We start from the raw sequence: 21,924 nt of genomic DNA on the forward strand, positions 1-21,924 counted from the left end.
ATATCAAGTCAAAGTTGAAGAAAAACCAGCAGAAATCAGTCGAAACTTCCATGATGGGTAGCACTAGAGTGTACTAGCTGGGGTCTGATTGACAGAGCTTTATACTGTAAATGTGTTTAAAAGAAGACATATCATCACTGTCCAATTAAAAACATACTGTATATCTCCATATTTGTTCATTTTTATTTTATTCATTTGAACACAGTAATTGTCCTTCACATAGTGTGTATATTTCATGATGAATGAACCAATAGAAATGCTCCAAGATTACTTGGAATAAAATCATTTTATATTTACTTCCATTGAAATGTAAGAAGGTTTTCCTTTTCCTGTCTAGATACTATTTTGGGAGAAACATGTTTTCAATTTGTGGCACGGTGGCGCAGCAGGAAGTGTTGCAGTCACACGGCTCCAGGGACTTGCAGGTTGTTTGTTCAAGTCCTGCTCCAAGTGAATGTCTGTAAGGAGTTTGGTGTGTTCCCTCCGCATGCTCCAGTTTCCTCCCACAGTCCAAAAACACACATTGGTAGGTGGATCGGCGACTCAAAAAGTGTCCCTAGGTGTGGGTGTGTGTCACCCTGTGAAGGACTGGTGCCCCCTCCAGGGTGTGTTCACACCTTGTGCTCAGTGACAATAAATGAATAAATGTTTTTAATTTACAGCTATGATATACTAAATAGTTTATCTGACATTGTTGAAAGTTACAGGTCAGAAGTTGTTCCTGAGTTTAAACTATCCAGTGGAAGTGGCTTTATTCATTTATTTAATTTATGTCTTGGTCAAAAGCTGGAATTTCAACAGAGGTAGAGCTAGAGATAGCTGTTGTGCTAGCTAGCTAGCTAGCTAGCTGTACCTCAGACTAACCAACTCCACTAGACTCAGGGTCTCATGATTTGACACTGTATCATAAGTCAACATGCTTGATGTATATTCAAACTATTTGAAATTTACTTTGTGCGGTAATTACTTATATGCCACAGGAAAAAGGTTGATAAATGCTGGAGAATCCTTTAATGGAAGAGTTGGGTCAGGAAGCAGTGAAATGTTGGTCAGAGGTAATTAGGGGTTCCTGACTTTCATTTCTTTTTATCTGTTAGAGAGAGAAATAGAGAGAGATTTGTGTGAGTGATATGATTCGCATTATCATTTATTTTGATATCCTTTGGTTCCACACAATGGCATGTGCCATTTTTGTAATTGTATTTCTAGAGTAGCCCTGAGTATGTAACTACGTTTTAGACCCATTTGGATTGTCTGTGTGGAACGATTCTCATAATTAGTTGGCACACAAACACACAAACATGAACACTCACAAAAATGTCAGAAGTATCACAGTGTCACCTTTGCCTTTGCTCTTGAAGCAATCAATATGCAGTATACTTGCTCAGTCTGTTTTAATGAGCTCTCATCTCCTCTCCAAATTAATTTACATGTCTCTCCTTTATATTTCCATTGGCTTCATTGTGCAATGAATTTACAGAAGCACAGATAAAGCTCTCAGTAATTAGAGTTTGGTTATGGTTATTATGTGGTGTGTGTGTATGTGTGTCTGTGTGTGTGTGAGAGAGAGAGAATGAGAGAGAATTGTGAGTGCGATACACTGAAAGTGTTGGGGAGTAGAGAAGCTAATGGGTTATCAGCGTAGCGGAAGTGTCTAGTGTCAAGCTGTTTGTGTTGAAGTAGTGTGATTCTCACAGTGTGATGTTGTAATCAACGCATGCTTAATGCGCCATGTGCGCAGTTCACCTGCTCGCACAGTTCTGCCAGCGCCTCGCTTCACTGCCACTGATTCCCTTATAATCTTCAACCCAGGAGGGGATGGTGCTGTGAATCCAGGCTTAAAAAGACATTCAGGGATTCTGTAACTCTCTACAATTCACAGCCGACTTCAGACACACTCGCTGTAGTGCCAAGACCCTTAAAGAGCAACTTAACATATGCCTGTTCAATCATTCATTTACCTCCTGTAGCATCTTCATCATAATCAGGGCCTCACTGTGTGCAAGGCGGAAGCACACACTGGACAGGGCGCCAGTCCATCACAGGCCATCACACACCCGCACACAGTCATTCTCACACTCACAACTAAGAATAAGTCAAGTTAAATTTATCAGTATAGTGCTTCTGAAGCTGTTTTTAGCCTTGTTTTGTTTATTTTCTCCAACACACCATAAGTGCACAGAGAATTGGGGGTAACTTAGGACCATGAAGAATACATCTGTTAGGTCATTCACATTGGAACAGCCTTCTGTGACGTAGCGGCCTAGAAATGCAGCCGAGCTCAGACGTGGCCTAGGCTTTGGAACGCAGCTTGTGTTGGTGGAAGTCTTTAGTAAACGTCTGTGCTTAATCAGTCCCATCAAATGTCCTGGAGCTGCTGCTTGGGGACGACAGAAGCCACAGATGTGGAGTGAAGGTGTGGAGTGTAGCAGATGCTGGGAATGGAGATCAGATAACTGGGCTCAAGACGTGTGAACAGGAGCCTTTATCATTCAACTCTACACTAAACAAGTATGTTTTCATCCTGTTTCAACTTACCCAGTCCACTCACACACTCACACCTATGGACAGTTTCACACACCCATACTTATTGACAATTTCACATACCCAGTCACGCTCAAATACATGGAAAATGTGACATAGCCAATCCACCAATCATCATGTGTTGTTTCGGACTGTGTGAGGACACTGGAGCATCAGGAGTAAACCCACACAGACACTGGGAGAAGACCCCACACCGCTAACAGACAGTAACCTGAGGCAAATATTGAACTCAGGACCCCAGGACCCTAGAGCTGTGTGGCTACCTGCAACACAACCATACGACCTGTACATCAACAGTGATGCCTCTTATTCCTGAGCTTTTCTTTAATCCTACTTTTGGCAATTGTTTTTGAAAGTAAGATTATATCCTGTGTTAAATGGTTTTAAGCATGTACTGGGTACTGGGATGTAAACTGACCTCATTATCATGTCAGTATTCTGAGTGTATTGATATTGGGTCAGTATTTTTCAGAACCTTGAATATTTTAATATTAATATATATATATATTTGTGTTTGGCAATTGTCTGAGGGCCTGCTTGACTTCACCTTCCCACCTCCCAAACATTCAGGGGAACAGTCCTTGATTTTTAACAATGGTTTCCATTTTTAATATCTTTACAGAAGTTGTTGTGGTGGTGGTCCTTGTCCTTGCTGGTACCTCTCTGGAATACAAAGCTTAGTTCTCTTAAAGTGTCTTCTTCCTTCTGTATTCTTGACAGAACCTGTGCAGAACAGTACACTCGGCAAATGTTAAATGGTGAGCTTCCTTGGATAGGTTTGCAGACTGTGATATTTTATGATAACTGAGTGAGAAGGTCAACTACACTAAGATAAATGGACCAATGAAGATCTGGTAGAAGGGGAGAAACACCAGCAACCTTTTTCACCTCCTAGGAGCCTGTGTACGCAGGAGTATGAAGATGATGATAGAGTGCATTGAACTGTTTGCTTTCGCACAGCGAGAAAACAGAAAATCTAAATAAGTACGATGTATTACGTGAAGGGAATGGGGCCTCTTTCCTGGCACAGCGTGTTGAATTTTTTCACAATACATTGGTTTCCAAATCTGTTCAAAAAAGACTTTTCAGGCAGAGGGTTCAGTTGAACTTGATGCAGTGAACAGCAGCTTGATTCAGTGATTAGATTTAGATTTGATTTAGTGATTCTAGCTTCTATAAGAGTGATTATAATGAATTAAATATATTGCTATAATATAATACACTAAATTGCTTCCCTAGATTATTCTTGCCAATTACTGTACATTGAATTATTTCAGTAATGTTCATTTCAACAAAAAAGAACATTTCATTTAACAGAACTCAGATTAAACATTCTAAATTAAATGGAGAAACAAATATACTTACAGCATTAAGGTGCAGAAGCATGTGTCCAAATTTGCATGGAAGAAAATGCCAACATGTTTTTAAAACATCACCTGATTAAAACTTTAGAACTACATTTGGGAATGTTTTGGATTAAATATTTCTGCAAGTAACCATTCATGGATCTGTGTGTGCAGTCTCTTTGTCCAGTCAAAGAATAAGAAATATAAGAAATCCTTCTTGCCTTCTCTGTAAATATAGACACTCTTAAGGACAGCACAGTTATCATTTTACTGTAGTTTTCCAAATAAGGGCTTTGTTTGCTTTTACACCATTTCCTGGTTCATTTTTCACCATCACCTCTAATATTATTATTAATAAATAAATACAAAATTGATTATTTTAAGTAGGAAACTAGGTGGCACGGTGGTGCAGCAGGTAGTGTCGCAGTCACACAGCTCCAGGGACCTGGAGGTTGTGGGTTCGACTCCCGCTCCAGATGACTGTCTGTGAGGAGTTTTCTCCCCGTGTTCGCGTGGGTTTCCTTCATGTGCGCCGGTTTCCTCCCACAGTCCAAAAACACACGTTGGTAGGTGGATTGGCGACACAAAAGTAGTTGTGAATGAATGTGTGTGTGTGTGTTGCCCTGTGAAGGACTGGCGCCCCCTCCAGGGTGTATTCCCGCCTTGTGCCCAATGACTCCAGGTAGGCTCTGGACCCACCGCGACCCTGAACTGGATAAGCTTTACAGATAATGAATGGATGGATGGAATATGATCAGCATTGTGGGAGTGGTGGTTTTAAGCTCTGTTCTCACATGTGAGAAACATTCATTGTTTGATATTTCATTTCACACTGCTAATGCAACATGACCAGACAACTTAATGCACTGGAGGAGAATGTAAATTACACAGATCTCTCACTATCACATGTCCATCATTCCCCCCAACAGAGAGTAAGGCCTGTTGTTTTGCCTACGTTATTCAAACTAAAGCAGGAAATTTGCACCGCTCTGTGTCATAAGCAGGACCATGGTGGCACCGAAATATTGGTGATGCTAACAGTTGTCCATTTTTGTGTAGTAGGCTAACAAACAGGCTAACGCATCAATCATAAACATACACACACACAAATACCTCACCACAAATGATACATCCCCTCTGATTTTCCCTCTCCACTGTCCACTGTCTGCTTACATGGCCACGTTGTGCTTTTTGCACCATTTTTAATCAGATTGATGTGCGTTACACAAAATATCATGCATACACATGGCTACAGTTAGCTTCTCCTCCATTTTGGATGAACAGTGGTCAAACCAGCAGTGCTGTAAACTGCTGATCGTTGAATCAAGCCCAATATGACTGCAGCTTAATGGGGCACAATCCGAACTTAAAACAGAAGAATAAAAACCATGTGCTTAAATTGCAGCAATGTTTTAACCACATGGTTTTCAAAGTTGGGTTCATTGGCATTGATGTTCTTTCTAATTTGGCCACTCTCACTGAAACAGTGTCGAAGTATCAGTAAACGGTCAATAATTAGCAGCAATCTGAGTCTGTCTGGCCCTCTTTGGTGCTTTTATGGAACGTGTATGACCATTCATCCAGATATTGTGTGCAACCTTGGTTTTGTGTGTGAGTGTCGGGGGGTGGGGGATCTGCTGTGTGTGTGTGTGTTTGTGTGTGTAGCTGTAGGCCCAGAGAGCCTGTGCTGTTTATCTGTTCGTGCCGCGGGACTCAAAGACTGACATTTGTAGTGACGAGAAGAGCACTGGCTGTAATGTGCTCTATTAGCTTGCCCATCCCTGAGGAGCACCAACACATCTCTCTCTACCTCACTCTCTCTCTCTCTCTCTCTCTCTCTCTCTCTCTCTCATTCACTCTCACTCCTCTCACTTTCTGTGTCTGTCATTCACTGTCTCAACTTTCTTTTCCTATCTCTCTCTGTCTCTCTCTCTCTCTACCAGTCTCTCATTCACTCTGTCTTACCTTTTCCTCCATCTTTTTTCTCTCCCTCTCCTTCTCAGTCATTCACTGTCACCTCTCTCTCTCTCTTCCCTTTTTGCTGTTTCTACTGCTCTTTCTCCTTTACTCTATGCTACTTTTATTCACTCTCTCTCTCTCTCTCTCTCTCTCTCTCTCGCTCTCTCTCTCTCTCTCTGGTGCTCTGTCTGTCATTCCGTCTCTCTCAACTTTCTTTTCTTATCTCCCATTTTCTCTGTCTCTTATTCAAATTTACACCTCTTTTCCGCATCACTATCTCTACCTCTCTCCCTCTGTCTCCCTTGCCTTCTCCCTCTGTGTTCTGTCTCTCTGTCATTCACACTCTGTCTCCCCTTTCTTTCTCATCCAAATTTTTACCTCTTTTTTGTCTCAGTCTCTCCCTGTCTGTCCTTGTCTTTACATTTTCTCTGGATTCCTCGCTGTCTGTCAGCGTCTCGCTGTTTAAGTGGGATGCTCTCATCTGTATCTGTTTATTTTTTCTCTTTTCTGTATTCTTCTTTATGGAAACTGGTCTAGTTCAGTGCTGAAACTCTTCAGAAATAATATCTTAAGGATGTCTGCCATCCGTTGCCAATTACTCTCGAGTTAGTGCTTGTCTCAGACCTCTATCCTCTGTCTCTCCCTGCGCTATACAGGAGCAACAGAGTGTCTGCACCTTCTCAAGGTTAACTCAGGGCTTTCAGACTCGAGGACTCTCTGTCTGAGAGAACTCCTCTCTGTCCTCCATTCAGCTTCACTACACGACCAGTGGGCGCAGCCATCTGTAGCTCTGTGCTTCCTCTAGCGTACGGGTGGGTGATTACAAACCTGAATTTATAATATTTACAAAACCTGCGACGTTATCCAGGAAGACACTAAGGTAAGAATATTCTTTTAATATTGAAACACTTTAAGATTCCAAGGGCACACAATTACTTGTACACTCTGTATGTGCAGGATGGCCTACCATCACCTTTCATCACAGTGTGTGTTCTTGCTGGCACAGATGTCAGGTGTTTCAGATCTGTGCATTTGGTGTTTTCCTCCTTTGTGTTGAGCTGTGGCATTACATCAGTGGAAGAAATGGTGGTTAGAATGTGGAAACATGTGCTTACCCTTGCCCTCCAGGGGCTGGTGGCAGTGTGTGAATGCGTGACAATTTTAATAATAATAAGGTTAATCGAAATAATAAATAAATAAAGGGACCTGGAGGTTGTGGGTTGCAGTGGAAGTGGCAGTGCCCTCAGACACTGGCTTTGATGCTCCATCTCTCCAATGTAGACTCTGGCATGCCCTTCCTCCATCACTGGCTTCAGTTCTGTTTCTTCTCCAGTCTTTACGTTGGAATGAGATGAACATTTGAGAGACCATAGCTAATTTGCATGAACATTAACACGTACTTAGAGTTCTACAAAACGAAACTTCTGGAGTTACAAATGAGCTTCTGTAGTAACTCAACTGTGAATGAGAGCTTACAGACAAGTTCAACTTCAGCTACGAACAAGCTACATTCGGATTCTTACCCTTTCACCATAAAGGATACAAAACGTAAATAAAAAATCTAACTCAAGTCTAGCAATGCCTCACATGGCTTTGGAGGCGGAGCTTTCATAATGAGCCCAAACATGAGCGGTGAGTTTGGTTTGTTGTGAGAACAGTAGTTCTCCAGATTAGTTTACCTTATGCAAGCTTGTCCCTGTTTAGACCCTTTTAAATCTTCAACAGATAATACAGATGTAATCATTCTGCAAAAACATCTAAGAACATCTAACTGTAGGTTATCAGTCACAAAGCTACATGAAACCTGCATTGGTTTTTCAGGCCAACTGACATCGACTTACATACATACATCTACAGGGTGGGCCATTTATATGGATACACCTTAAAAGAATGGGAATGGTTGGTAATATTAACTTCCTATTTGTGGCACATTAGTATATGGGAGGGGGAAACTTTTCAAGATGGGTGGTGACCATGGTGGCCATTTTCAAGTCGGCCATTTTGGATCCAACTTTTGATTTTTCAATGGGAAGAGGGTCATGTGACACATGAAACTTATTGGGAATTTCACAAGAAAAACAATGGTGTGCTTGATTTTAAAGTAACTTTATTCATTCATGAGTTATTTAGAAGTTTCTGACCACTTATAAATGGTGTTCAAAGTGCTGCCCATTGTGTTGGATCGTCAATGCAACCCTCTTCTCCCACTCTTCACACACTGATAGCAACACCGCAGGAGAAATGCTAGCAAAGGCCAATAAGTTTGATGTGTCACATGACCCTCTTCCCCATCTATCTTGAAAAGTTTCCTCTCTTTCATGTACTAATGTGCCACAAACAGGAAGTTAATATCACCAACCATTCCCATTTTATTAAGGTGTATCCATATAAATATATATAGTTCTTATGAAAGTGTCATGTAGCCTTATGGACAACAGAGCAAAGTGTTACTGAGCTATCAAACAGAGAACTGTTACTCTGATATTCCCCTCACACTTACTGTGTCGGTGTATCAGAATGTGACGTTGTTTTCTATGGCTGTGTGTATAGTTTCACACTCTTGTTTGAGCTGTGGTGGGACTGTGAGCTCCCAGCTCCCATTAGTCACACAGTCTTAGCAGGCTTTGCCTCTCTTAGCCCAGCTTTCCTCACCATCTGCCTGCATGCATGGCGAGGCAGGCACTGAGGAGCTTCACTAGGCGTCTGTGTGTGCCTCAGCAAACTGACTCTACCCTCCCCGTCTCTCTCTCTTGAAAGACACCTGTTTTCTGTTGTTGACTGAACACACGACACTGCTACAGACTGGCTGCAGTTGGAATCCTTCTCCAGCTTTTGTGACTCACTTTACAAAGAGGTGTTAAACCCGTCTAATGATGTTTATAGGGGCTTTGGATAGCAACTCTTTCAGCGGATCTGCCAAAAGCTACATTCACATTGCAAGCCTTATTGCTTATTGTTCATGTTTAAAGGTGATATTGGTGATTTTAATAAAAAAAAATAAAAAATTCTGAAGATGTTTCCTCACCGTTTGTTACCCCTCAGTCTGTTTGCATGCTAGAAACTGGTGTAAGGTGGTTGTGAAGCCCTGGTGTCTTTAAATGTATCATTCCAGTATTGCTAGGCTCTTTCTCTCTCTCTCTCTCTCTAGTAGTTGCAAGGATTTGTAAAATTGTTTTGGTTTGTATCAACACTACATATACACTGACCAATCACTCTGTCCATTTGATCAGCTCCACTGAGCATACAGGATCACTTTGTAGTTCTACAATTACTGACTGTAGTCTACATATTGCTCTGCATACTTTATTATCCCAATGGTAAGGACCCCCCCCAACCCCCACACACAGAGCAAGTATGATTTAGGCAGTTAATCATTCTCAGCTCTGCAGTGACACTGGCGTTGTCATGGTGTGCTAATGTCTGTTGTGCTAGTATGAGTGGATAAGACACAGCAGTGCTGCTAAAGTTTTTAAACAGTATCCATTCATTCACTGTCCACTCTGTTAGACACACGTGCCTTGTTGGTCCACATTGTAGATGTAAAAATAGAGACAGTAGCTCAAGGATCAGTCACCTTAGGTGTAAATATTGAGACAGGCACTAGCTCTGTTCCTTCATTTCCCTAGTACATTTTTCCTGTCTCTCTCAATGGGTTCGAACCAGCAAACGTTCATTTTGAGCTGGCTTCTCTAACCTGTAGACCACAACTGCCTCCTATTTTGTATTTATGTTTTATAAATTTAAGCCATGTCTCTCATTATCAGTCGAGGCTTTAGGGTTCTAATTTTGGGGATGAAAGATGCATTTACAGGTGTTGTCTGTTATTCTGTAGTCTGCAGCATTGTGTGTGTTGTGTAGACTGCATCAGCGTGGACTCGGCAGTGGCTTTTTACTCCGGAAGGCGTATATATTACGTTCTTATTGTGTTTTATATTTCCCTGATTCTGGTCCATTTATTTCATTTAGGTTTTATGACCCAAATATTCATGTTAGATTATTACATCAAAGTAAATTGACATGTTTGTGCATTAAATCATTTTTTTACACTTTCTTTGAACAGGTCGACATTGTAACTGTATTTAAAATGATCACTTAACTACACTAGATTCATCCTCATTCAAAAAGCAGACTGGGCGGAAACACTCCTTATAACCTCACAGTGAGCTGCAGGGTGATAGACGTGAATGGAAAATGGGATGTTTTTACAGTTTAGTTATTTGTACTAAATTGAGGAGTGCACAGTAGAGTTTCAAAAGGTTACATGTTAAGTTATTTACATTAAAGTCATTTTTAAATAGTGATCAATATTGGTTCTCCATGATATGGGCCCTTTAATATGCAGAGAATCATCAGCCTGAGTGGACGTGCTTGGGTATTCAGCGGTCTGAATAACAGTGGAGAAGATTTTCAGATGTGATTTTTAGTGCAGTAGTTAATTAATTGAAATATATTAATTGAAATGTAATAGTTAATTCCACTACATTATGCTTGTAATTTGTTCTTGAGCCACTGTACATAAGCCAATTAGCTAGAAAATAATGACATCATCTCTTTGGATACTGTATATGAATAGTGTGTGCAATGGACAAATCTGTCACATATGCATGCTTTTAAACAAAGGACCCTCAAATGGTTTTGTCTTCCATGATGACATATAGTTCATGTGATTGAACTGTGGACAATAAGGAAGACTTCAAGGCTCAGGGGCCTTTAGGACAGGACATCAGTTGCTGCTACCGTCTGCTGACAATGGATGAGAACCACAGTGACAGTAAAGCCATATGATGCATATGTGAATGTATACTCCTCTAGAAAATTCTATATCACATTTAGTCCCAAATTAGATTTGTGTCCCCTTTGAACTCTGTAAAGTGAATGTGCCCAATAAATCCAACGTCATTAAACTTGGCTGCTACCAGAACAGGAACAAATATGACTTTGACTGGAGCACAATGGACCATAGTTTACTGCACCTCCTTGCAGCCATGCCTCACAAATGAAAACAAAGCAGTGACTCTTTATTGTTGGGGAGAATGGGGGTTAATGATGTGGAGTTTGTATTGCCTTCTTACATTCATCACACGCGCCGCTTCGAGCCACGTCCACATAGCACAAAGCGGAATTATTTTTTTTTGCGTTGCCTGCTACATAGGGAGATGGCTTTAACCCTAGATGACCTTGGCAAATTGTAGGGAGTCTCTGGGGCTGCTTATGATTCTGAATGGCAGACTCATTGATTGTCTCCTCACTCTTGAAATTGAAATTCTGTCTCTGCGTGACTCCCAAGATCCAAGTCATTGCTAATGCAGCGCATCCCTGTCTTTAAAATACTGACTTGTTGATCGGTCTCTCCAAAGAGCACATCATAATTGGAAAAGGTCATATGAATGCAGAATGAATGCACCACAGCTTCACTGTACACTGATAATACACCAGAGTCCTGGGGATGAGATGGAATCAGACACCAAGTTTTACTGATTCTTTGCTGGTTTGGATACGAATATGCATATATTAGCCATAACATTAAAAATGACCTCATTGCTTCTACAGCCATTTTATTAGCTCCACTGACCTTTATATGTGCACTGTGTAGTTCTCCAACTACAGACCAGTAGTCCATTTTTTGCACTGCATAGTTAGCCACTTTCACAGTTTTTCAAAGAGCAGGTACGATTTAGGGAGTGGATCATTCTCAGCACTGATGTGGTGATGGTGTGTTAGTGTGTGAGTGCCACTGCTGGACTGAGAATAGCCCATCAACCACAAATATCCAGTCAACAGCATCTTGTGTCCACTGATGATGGACAAGAGGACAACCAACACAAACTGTGCAGCAACAGATGAGCTACTGTCTCTGACTTTACATCTTCAGGGTGGACCAATGAGGTAGATGTGTCTAACAGATTGGAGACTGTGTGGACACAGTGTTTAAAAACTCAAGCAGCACTGCTGTGTCTGATCCACTCGTACCAGTGCAACACACACTAAAACACCACCACCACATGAGTGTCCCTGCAGTACTGAGAATGATCCACCACTACAGCAATACCTGCACAGTTGTGGTCCTGTGGGGATCCTGATCATTGAAGTACACAGAAGAACAAGGTTAAAGGAGGCAAACAAAATATGCAGTGCATCAGACGGACTACAGTCTGTAGCTGTAGAACTACGAAGTTCTGCTGTATGGCAAGTAGATTTTGTTTTATCCTGTTCAGTGTCGCAGTGGGTCACTAGACCACCTGGAATCAATGGGCGCAGCAACACGCCCTTTACGGGTTAGCAGTCCGTCACAGGGCCTCAAACACACACACACACACACACACACACACACACACACACACACACACACACACAATCACAACTATGGATGTTTTTGAATAGCCAGTCCACCTTCCAGTGTGTGATTTTTTCCAAGTAATTTTGGACGGTTTCTTGTAGGGTGGTGGATAAAATTTTGCCACACTGTAAATGGCAAAATGTATTTTTTAAATATGCAAAAGAAAGGGATATGCACAATATATACATGCGTCTTCTTTGTCTGTGGATGGAGCAGTTGTGGAGTATGAGACTATGCATGTGTGGAAGAGCTGGTGGGTATTGTATGTTTTGGTGTGGATTGACATTTGAAAATGTCATAGTCTAGAAATAGGTTTTACTGGCATGAATGATCTGTATTAACATTAGTAAGACTTTGCCTAATGGTTCCGACTGCGTGTGTGTGATGTTCTGCGTTGACCCCAAATCAAAGTCGCACCAATGTTGTTTGTAAAGCAGTGGAGAAACAATTAGCAGCCTGTAAGATGTGTCCAACAGGCTGGCTAATCTATTCCTGTAGAGCAATGGTTCTCAGTGTACTCGCTCAATCAGAGGGTCATCTTTGCTGACTAAGTAAAGCCCTTGCCATTCGTTTTAAATGCAGCAGCTGGAGTAGAGCGGGAAGGTGCTATTGACCAGTGTAACATCCCATATCCAGCAAGCCTGGACATTATACACGATTCTGTGGGACTCTTCAAACATCCATCATGCGGTGTATAATCAATGCTAATTTCCATGCACTCATCATTCATTTTTCTATAGGGCTCTCCAATCAGCCTCCTGTTGCCTGGGCACCTCCACCGTAGCTTTAGCTTCTGGGTACGTCACAACTGTTCTGTTCACCATAAAACTGCAAGACTGCTTGTGTCTGGTGTCTCCTTCTCTCTGAGCCACAGGGTCTTCATTAAATCAGCGTCATTAAAAGCCAATCCGTGCTGTCGGTGTGGCAAAAAAAAAAAAGAACCAGATCACATTCATTTTTTTTCCCTTGTTTAAGTGCAGTATTTCCCTTCCGAGAACTGATCACGTGGGTATGCACTGCTGCGCGGACGAGGACCTTTTCCCCTGTTCGAGTGCGTGGGCTCTCTAAAAGCGAGCAGCTTATTAACGAGAACCTGTTTGTGACTGGGTGAGCTGATTTGCATCGCAAATTTTTGCTCAGAAAATGAACCTGAGCAAAACAAATGGAAGCAAGTCAGATAGCATCGCCTTATGATCCTGCTGAAATAAATGGCCTGAAAGAGATATTGGTGATGTTTCAGATGAGCTGCATTGAGAAGGAGAGGAGATACAGTGCTACAGTTACAATGCGCAAGGCACAGCTCCAAGTACAGGATTTTGGGAGGGAAGATATTATTTAACAGCATAATTCATAAGAGCAGAGCATGGAAAAGTTTGCAGGATGACACAGTAGTCCATGTGTGAACGTTTTTGTAATCTGCCGGCAGCCGAGGGAGGCGATGCCATTTCTGTCCATTGTAAAAGTTTCATTCTTGCTCTCTTTTTCAGAGCGCTAGCAGCTTTGTGTCATTGCTGTGTGGTGACTGGCATGTTTATTCCTCTCTGCTGTAATCCCAGTGGTCTGAAGTGCGCTTGCCAGCTGGATTAGCATGGTGGCTGTAAATTTCCTCCATTGTAATAGAGACTGAAATGTTTGACGTTGTCGTCCCTCCAACGTATGGCAGAAACTTAAGACAATGGACAGCATTGCGGTGTGAGAGCGAGGGCTTTGCAGTTTCTGCACTTTCCATACTGCGGCGGCACCAGTAAGATGGATTTCATGTCCCCAGAGCTCAGAAAGGACAAGCCTTGTCTTTATCTTGTCAAAAATGCTAAGTGAACGTTCAGTTAATCTGCCACACTTCTTTTGGCATTCTTAAACCCATCTGCTTTGTCTGTAAAAGTCTGTAACAGTGTCCCCAGAAACCCAATCAGGAGATGTAGAGCTGTTTTTGGCTGCATGTAGCTTCAAGGCAGATCAAGCCATGTGATTTTTAAATGCATTACAATGATATATGCTGTTAAATTAAAGTTGGGAGAGCAAGTCTAATGTGTCTATGTCATATTTGATTATGCTGTGTCAGGAATTATAATGACCAATTTATGCAGAGTTGGCAAAATAAGAAAAGGTAAAAACTACTCACCAGTTCTTGCTTCTCTGATCATCTCATACCAACCTTGGATGTGTCAGGGCAGTTGAATCAGAATTCTAGGAAGGGGAGTTACTTGCGGGACCTGAATTTGCCATCTTTGGATTTGAGTAGTTATTAGATTTTAGGTTAATAAAATTCTGGATTTTTGAGTTAAAAAAAGGCTGTACTGGGCTTGTTATAAAATGGCTTCCCTCTTCCACAAGGAACATTGCTAGCTACTCTGGCGTTATTGTTTTTTTGCTGATGTAGAAGAACTGGCATTTATTACCAACCAAGAAGAGGGGTGGACGATGCACTGCTGACAATGACCAATAGTATATTGGATTCTAGAAAGGACTAACACCTTTGTTAAACTTGTTTTCATTTATTTCAGCAGTGCATTTAACACAGCCTCATCTGTTGGTGGATGGATTGGTAGAGCTAGGGTTAACCAAAAGCTCATAATTTGGATCAACAGCTTTCTGACAAACAGGACACAACAGGTTAGGTTTAATTCAGCCACCTCTACCATTAGGCCCATTAATACCAGAGCCCCTCAGGGGTGTGTTTTGTCCCCTCTACTCTACACAGTCCATAATAATGAGTGCCAAGCGAGCATATCAACGCACACATTCTTTAAATATGCAGATGATACTTCCACTGAGCGCTATCTGAAATCGGATAACTCAGCGCTAACCAGTTTTGAGGAAGAGGTGAGTAACTTCACCAAATGGTGTGAACACAACTTCTTGGCTGTTAATGCAAATAACAAAAGAAATGGTGATAGATTTTAGACTCCAAAAAAGTGAGATCCCTAATAGCATTATTAATGACACACCAATTATGAGCGTTAGCTACGAATACCTAGGTATTGAAATTGATGATCAACTCAAATTTGAGGTATTCACTATATCTAAAAAAAAAAAGACAACAGTGGATGTTCTTTTTACACAAGCTTCACTTTTTTCAGGTGGACTGTATTATTTTAGAGTTGTTTTACAAAACAGTCCTAACAGACCATAATAAATTACAGCATCTGGTAAACATAGCAAGCAAAATTACTGGATGCAGTTAGACACCAGTCACTCAGCTTTGGTCAGATCTAATTGTAAACAAAGCTGAGCAGATACTTTGAGATCCTACCCATCCCTTATATAGCAGGTTTCAACTCAGCCACTATGGCAACAGTAGGTTGCTGCAAAGGTCAATTAAAACCAAAAGGTTTAGTGTCTCATTTGTACCCTCTGCTATCTGAATTTTTAATGATAAACACATGTCAAGAAAATGAATTGTGTTTTCCATTCTTGCAACACTGTTTTTTCCTTTTCATTGTTTTATTCATCTTGTTGTTTTTATTGAGGGGAGGGGATGCCTACTTATATGTCCATGTGTCCTAAATGTGCTGCACTTTGACCGAACAAATTTCCCATTTTTTGGGATAATAAAGTATACTTTGACTTTGAGTTATTGTTCTTCTCCAGGGTCTCTCAGCTGTGCTATATTGTTTATTTGTAGCATGGTGACTGGCTTCATGTTTTTGGAAGAGCTGGATAACACAGTTTCAACTCAATAATAAAATTAAAAAATCAGATCAACCATAACGTTATGAGCACCTCCTTGTTTCTACACTCACGGCCCTTGTTTCTCTCAGCTCCTCTGTCCATAAAGGAGCACTTTGGAGTTCTACTATTACAGGCTGTAGTCCATCTCTTGCTCTACATACTTTCACCTTGTTCTTCAATGATGAGGGCCCCCACAGAGCAGGTATGATTTGGATGGTGGATCATTCTCAGTGCTGCATGGTGGTGGTGTGTTAGTGTGTGTTGTGCTGGTACAAGTGGATCAGACACAGCAGTGCTGCTCGAGTTTGTAAACACTGTGTCCTCCTGGTCCACGCTGTAGATAGCTTGAGTTGCTCGTCCTCTAGTCTTTCATCAGTGGACCCTGGACGCTGTTGGCTGGATTGGTTTGGTTGTTTGGTTGGTGTACTATTCTCAGTCCAACAGTTATGCTGAGGGGCTTAAACACTTGATGAAATGCAACATACTCACCGTATTGTGAATTATTACTGTCCTCATGCAAGATGTATTTACTGAGAATGTAAAAATGCTTACAGATGTCCACCTGATAACGTAATCCAGTCTGAATTAAGGCTAATCGTGTGACAGTTTATACTGGAAAAAGTTCTCATTTAACATTTCATATTGAAAGACTGTTTGTTCTCTCTCAATCACAGGGTTGTGATCTTCCTGAGCAGAGCACTGTTCATGTGGTGCTTCCTCCGGCTGGATCAGCAAGACGCTCAGAGCTGGTTCTTCAACAGAGACTGGGCAGAGGTGTGGACAGTTTGACACGACTGGACCTTAGCTCCTCCCGACTGCACGCCACCTCCACCGGCCTGGCTGTGATCCTGGAGACAGACCACTCCAACACAGAGGGCTCGCACACACTCACAGGTACAGACTCAAAGTGTGTGTGTGAGAGAGATATCATTACTGACCTTAAAACAGCACTTATAGCAATTTTTACTACCACAATACAGCAGATAATATTCATGAATGTGATTTCAATAGGCAAATATATGATATTTTTCACAAGTGACAGTAATTCAAGGGTAGTGTCGCTGTAACAGCTCCAGGGCTGGTAGGTTGTGGGTTTTAGTCCTGCCTTTGAGCCCTCCATGTGACTGTGTGGGTTTCCTCCAGGTTATCCGGTTTTGTCCCACAGTCCAGACACACACGATTGGTAAAATGTGAGTCTGTGGGCGACTGTGTGATGCCCTTTGATGGATTGGCTCCTTGTACAGATTGGTGGGAGACGAGTGAGAGAGTTGTTTTGTTGTCCCATGTAGGTCTGGGACAACAAGCTTTTCCGAGAAGTCAGCTATTTGGAATACAATTACTATGTGTTAATATCAGAAAATACTGTAATCATTATAATCAGTGTCTCTAGGGTTGGATCTCAAATGGCTCAGTGCACCATACGTAGTGCCCCAAATTTTTTGCCTCCTTCACACAAACAGTCCATAATATGTTTATTGTAAATCAGCTGTTACATTAGTCGGACGGGAACAGCCCCCCCCTTTGGAATCACTATAAGCACTATTCGGGTCATAGTCAAAATGTCATAGTTTCACACAGTGTACATTACAGGGAATAGGGAGCTCTCTGAAATTCAGCTTATTCCATTATCTATTTGAACCCAAGCAAACCCTATCTAAATTAAGTTTGAAAACATTCAAAAAAGTTACACATTTTAAACACTGTTAAGCACCTATTAAACCATACAAATAAAAACCTTTATATCACTTTATATACATCAAATAAACATTATCAGATTCCGCATGGTATTTCCTTGTTATATGTAGAGGAAACTAAGTGATAATATTTTTTTGACTGTTTCTACACAGCTAGCATTTTTTGAGCCAAGGTACAACATTGTCCTGCGATTGTCCTGGCCTCCATTAGCCACTGCGTCTTAGCTGTAGTAGCAGTCCGTCCTCCTTTGTTGAGGTTTTCCTTTCAGAGGGTAAATGGTACTCGGGCAGGAAAGTGCACAGACCACTTTATTTTGGTGAGGCATAGTAGGTTTTTTGCGATGCAGTCACTGTCACGCTCCACAATGGCGGCGGATGCTTTTAAAAGCCCGTCCTCCGTTCGTCCTTCTGGCCCCTCACCTCCATGGCTATCCCTCCACCCATCCGGGCTGCTCCATCCAATCACAAGCGTTCCTTTATCTAACCCTCCTCTACCCTCGCTTTAACAGCATTAGCATAATGGAGTGCACCCGAGCTGTAACCATAAATTAGACGAGGCCCGTCTTATAAAACCCTCTGCACTGGATTTATTGGGAAGCGTGTCAGGTACTGCATCCTTCTTCCTCCATCCCAAGCTTTTAGCCCTAATGAGAAGGACGCACTCAGTGTGTGTGTGTGTGAATGTGTGTGTGAGTGTATATGTTTGTGTTTGTGAGTTTTACAAGGGTGGAACACTCAGACAGGACATGTCCTCTCTTTACTAAATCATTTGCCGTGAAGATGTCGGTCTGCGTTTTTGTCCTGGCTATAACCGGATCGCCCGCTCTTTTGTCTTGAGCTTCTTTCTGGCTGTAGAATCCCTGATGGACTCTGTCCTTGTCCTCCACTCAGTACTCCAAGCACAGCCTCAGGATGACCTCTGCGATGAGAGTCCCGTACGGCGGGAAGCAGCTGGAGTACGAAGACAGATCATGATTTCACAGACACTTTTGTAGAACGTTATGCTTTCCTGAGAATGATGCTGTAGCACTGCTGTTCGTGTGTTGTTTCTGGCTGAGAGCAATGGGTTCATTCATAAAACATACTGTCATATTGTCATATATATCATAATGGGCAACATTTGTTCAAATGATGGTTTGTTGCACAAGTTCTTTTTATTAAATGAGCTGAATATTAGGTGCACTGTGAAGGACATGGCGCCCCCTCCAGGGTTCGTATCTGCCTTGCGGCCAGAGATTCCGGGTAGGCTCCGGACCCACAGCGACCCTGGACTGGATAAGCAGTTACAGAGAATGAATGAATGAATGAATATTAGTTGTACAAATAAGTTTAAAGTGCTTTACTTTGTAACATATAATTGTAATTCAAGCACTCTCCTGCTCTTTTTATCATTTTAACTGTTGCATAGTATTAAAAATGACAATTTTCATTTATTCAACAAAAAAAATAACCTCAAAATTATGTAGTTGAAGATGGCAAACAAGAAGAATTTATTCATCACTGCATTCATTATGAGTTTCATCAAGGAACTTAAAGGCTAAGCACCAGCTATATGAAAGTGTCAAAAAAATAAATACAGTGCAATTTGAGTTCCTAACTTGTATTTACTGATAGTCAGAAAACATGTTATTACTAAAAGGCGTCTTGCCTGTGACGTAGATGGTCTCTATAAGTTGCAGTTAATTTAATGCAAAATGACGAAAAGGTGTGTTGTTCTTGGCTGCAATCATTCAATGTACAGTGGGACATCTGTGAACAAATGGCCCAAAGATCCCGAAATATCCAGAAAATTGACTAAATTTGTCAACTTTAAACGGGCACTTTTTAAAGGACCATCCGCTCCCTCCGTTATCTGTAGCTCATTTCACTGGCGCTTTTCCAACAATATGGGCATGTAAGGACACCAACGAAAGGTGTTCAAGAGCCTCTGTAACATGGAGGTAAACAGGGTAAGGACACTTACTTCGCCTGTTTTAGTCGGTGTTAGTTAACGTTAGCTTGACTCGCTAAACTCGGTGGCTCAGATTATACTGGGCTGCATTACAGAGGTTTATAGTGTCGGATGAATTCGAGTTCGACTTCGGTACCTCTAATTTTGAGTTTAGCTTATTGCTAGGCTATTGTCATGAATAATGTTGGTTATTTAGCTAGATACTGTCATAACAGTCAGTCATAACGGTGTTTTACCGCGGCGTTGTTCAGCTGTTGTTCACCAGTGACGTCACGGTTGCGTTCAAGAATTTCCGTAGCGAGCTCGGGTTTTTCCGTCAATTTAACAAAATTGTCAGTTTTAAAGCAAATTAAGCATGATATTTTCATTTTAATTTATACCTATATATGTCAGTAACTAAAATAATGTGAAATATTCATGGAGGTCCATTAAGTGGTGCTTAGCCTTTAATATTTAGTTTAGATTTTTTTAATAACTTGACTACTCACCAGTTATTTAACAGTAACCATAAAATGACAAAAGAATGAGAGAATATTAGAATTTTAAATTACATTTCTATTTTACACAAAACTATTTTGTATTTTAAAACTTATTTGTATCTAATTTAATGACAAATTCAAAACATGCCATTTAATGCTTCATTTTTATCCAATACTTTAACTTCAATAAATAAACAGTGTTTGTTTAAAAAAAAAAAAAAAAAAAAAAGAACAGGTGATGATGTGTGTGCTCGTTTTATCTTACGAAACCAACAGAATATGTAATTTGACTAGGGACAACAAAACCTTTGAATGTGGCATGGCTGAATAAAGCAGCTGTGGATGTGTTTACAGTAAGCCTCGTCTAGGCCCTATTGAGACAGCTGATCTATGAATGTGCTTAGACCTATGCTAAATGCTTGTTGTCTGTGGTCGTCTCCACAGAGCCCAAAGCCCACAGCAGATTCTATGTGTTCTGCAAGACGATTTGCAAAGCTGTTCAACCTGGAAAACTACGTGTCCGCTGCAGAACCTGCAAACAAGGAACACTCACACTTAGCCGGGTAAGTACATCCATAATTCAGCTTCTCAAAACTCAAGCTACATTTACTCTGTATGTTCCTCATCCAGCATTTCCTCTGAAATCAAGAGTGTCCTCCTTTACTGCAATCACAGATCTAGTCTTCTGGAAAAAAATGACCCTAAATATTGGGACATTGGTGGCAGTAAAGATTTGAGGGCATTGAGGTACAAACTTTAGTTAGGCCAGGTACTGATTGTGGTTGATACCTGGAATACAAATACTGATGCTTGGGGGCTTTATACTGCCCTCTAGCCAGTTGGCATTGTGTATGCTAGCCATATGCATTTGCTCCAGGGCATCTTCATTCTATTACAATGGTTTGTTGTGTGTGTGTATGGAGCAAATGTGTGTATGGGGAAAAATTTATTTTTGCTGTTGTTTTGCCCAAAATTGTAGCTAAATTTTCTCTCAGTTATTCATCTTACTTGTCCATCGACATGAAGAATTGAGCACGATTAACAACTGGCCTACATTGTTTTCCAATTATTATTATCTAAGTTTCACCTGATTGGCCAGAAAGACTTGATAATAACAAAGAAATGCAGATTATCCAACATAAATAAGCAGTTTATAAAATCACAAAAGCTACAAGAGATCACACTTGTTTTAAATCTGACTTTCAATGTCCGTTTGTTAAATTACTCTGTGGTCTTTTGATAAGGTCCAAAAGGTGGTGGCTGATTAAAAAACAAAAATGGTGAGTGCTGGACGGTGCAACATGGAATGAAAACACTATTCTGATTTGCCTGAACTAGGGTGTGGAGCAGTGTTCGCTCCCAAAAAACCTAAACAACTCATCGAGTACACATCGTGTACTTTACCGTCATTGTTGTTGTTTGTTTCAAACCCTGCTGTTCCCATAAGTGATAGTGTTTTACAGCATCATTGGCTACATTTCAAAGGGGAGTCGTGGTAGTGGAAAACAAACCAGGTACAAACAAGTGTGTAGAGCCAAGTAGAGTAGGTACCATGCAGTGGAAAAGTGCCATGTGAAACACTGCCTCTGATGACTGAGGTATCATTGGGCATCAAACCAGTAATTGTCTGATTACAAAGTCAATGATTAAACTGATGCTCCACTTGGGAGCGCTGTATACAAGTTTAAACAGAGTCTAAGTTAGAATGGTTGTATTATGGGACTGTTTAAGGCAAGTCAAAACGAAAAGTGGGAAGCAAAAATAGAGAGAAAGAGTGATTTGCATAGCATAGGCACTTATAGGAATTATTCAGATATTTGATAACATCTGTTATCAGCCGTAGGCTAGTTCCACATGCTGATACATTGTACTGTGCTCAATGTGGGTGTGCACACCTCAACTACTCCAGGGGCCAATTTTAATGAGTTGAAAGAGACAAAAC

The 21,924-nt window shown here is 41.1% G+C and overlaps 1 protein-coding gene across 1 annotated transcript in view; it reads left to right on the forward strand.

Annotated features, from left to right (window-relative positions):
• prkn (parkin RBR E3 ubiquitin protein ligase) overlaps window positions 1–21,924 on the forward strand; it is a 118,982-nt gene that overhangs the window by 27,683 nt on the left and 69,375 nt on the right. Inside the window, exons 3-4 of the mRNA XM_066679305.1 lie at window positions 16,533–16,752; window positions 20,427–20,545. Coding sequence (XP_066535402.1) covers window positions 16,533–16,752; window positions 20,427–20,545 — 339 coding nt within the window. The remainder of the gene's footprint in view (window positions 1–16,532; window positions 16,753–20,426; window positions 20,546–21,924) is intronic.

This window comes from Hoplias malabaricus, chromosome 8, assembly GCF_029633855.1.
Source record: "Hoplias malabaricus isolate fHopMal1 chromosome 8, fHopMal1.hap1, whole genome shotgun sequence".
NCBI classification, from domain to species: Eukaryota; Metazoa; Chordata; class Actinopteri; order Characiformes; family Erythrinidae; genus Hoplias; species Hoplias malabaricus.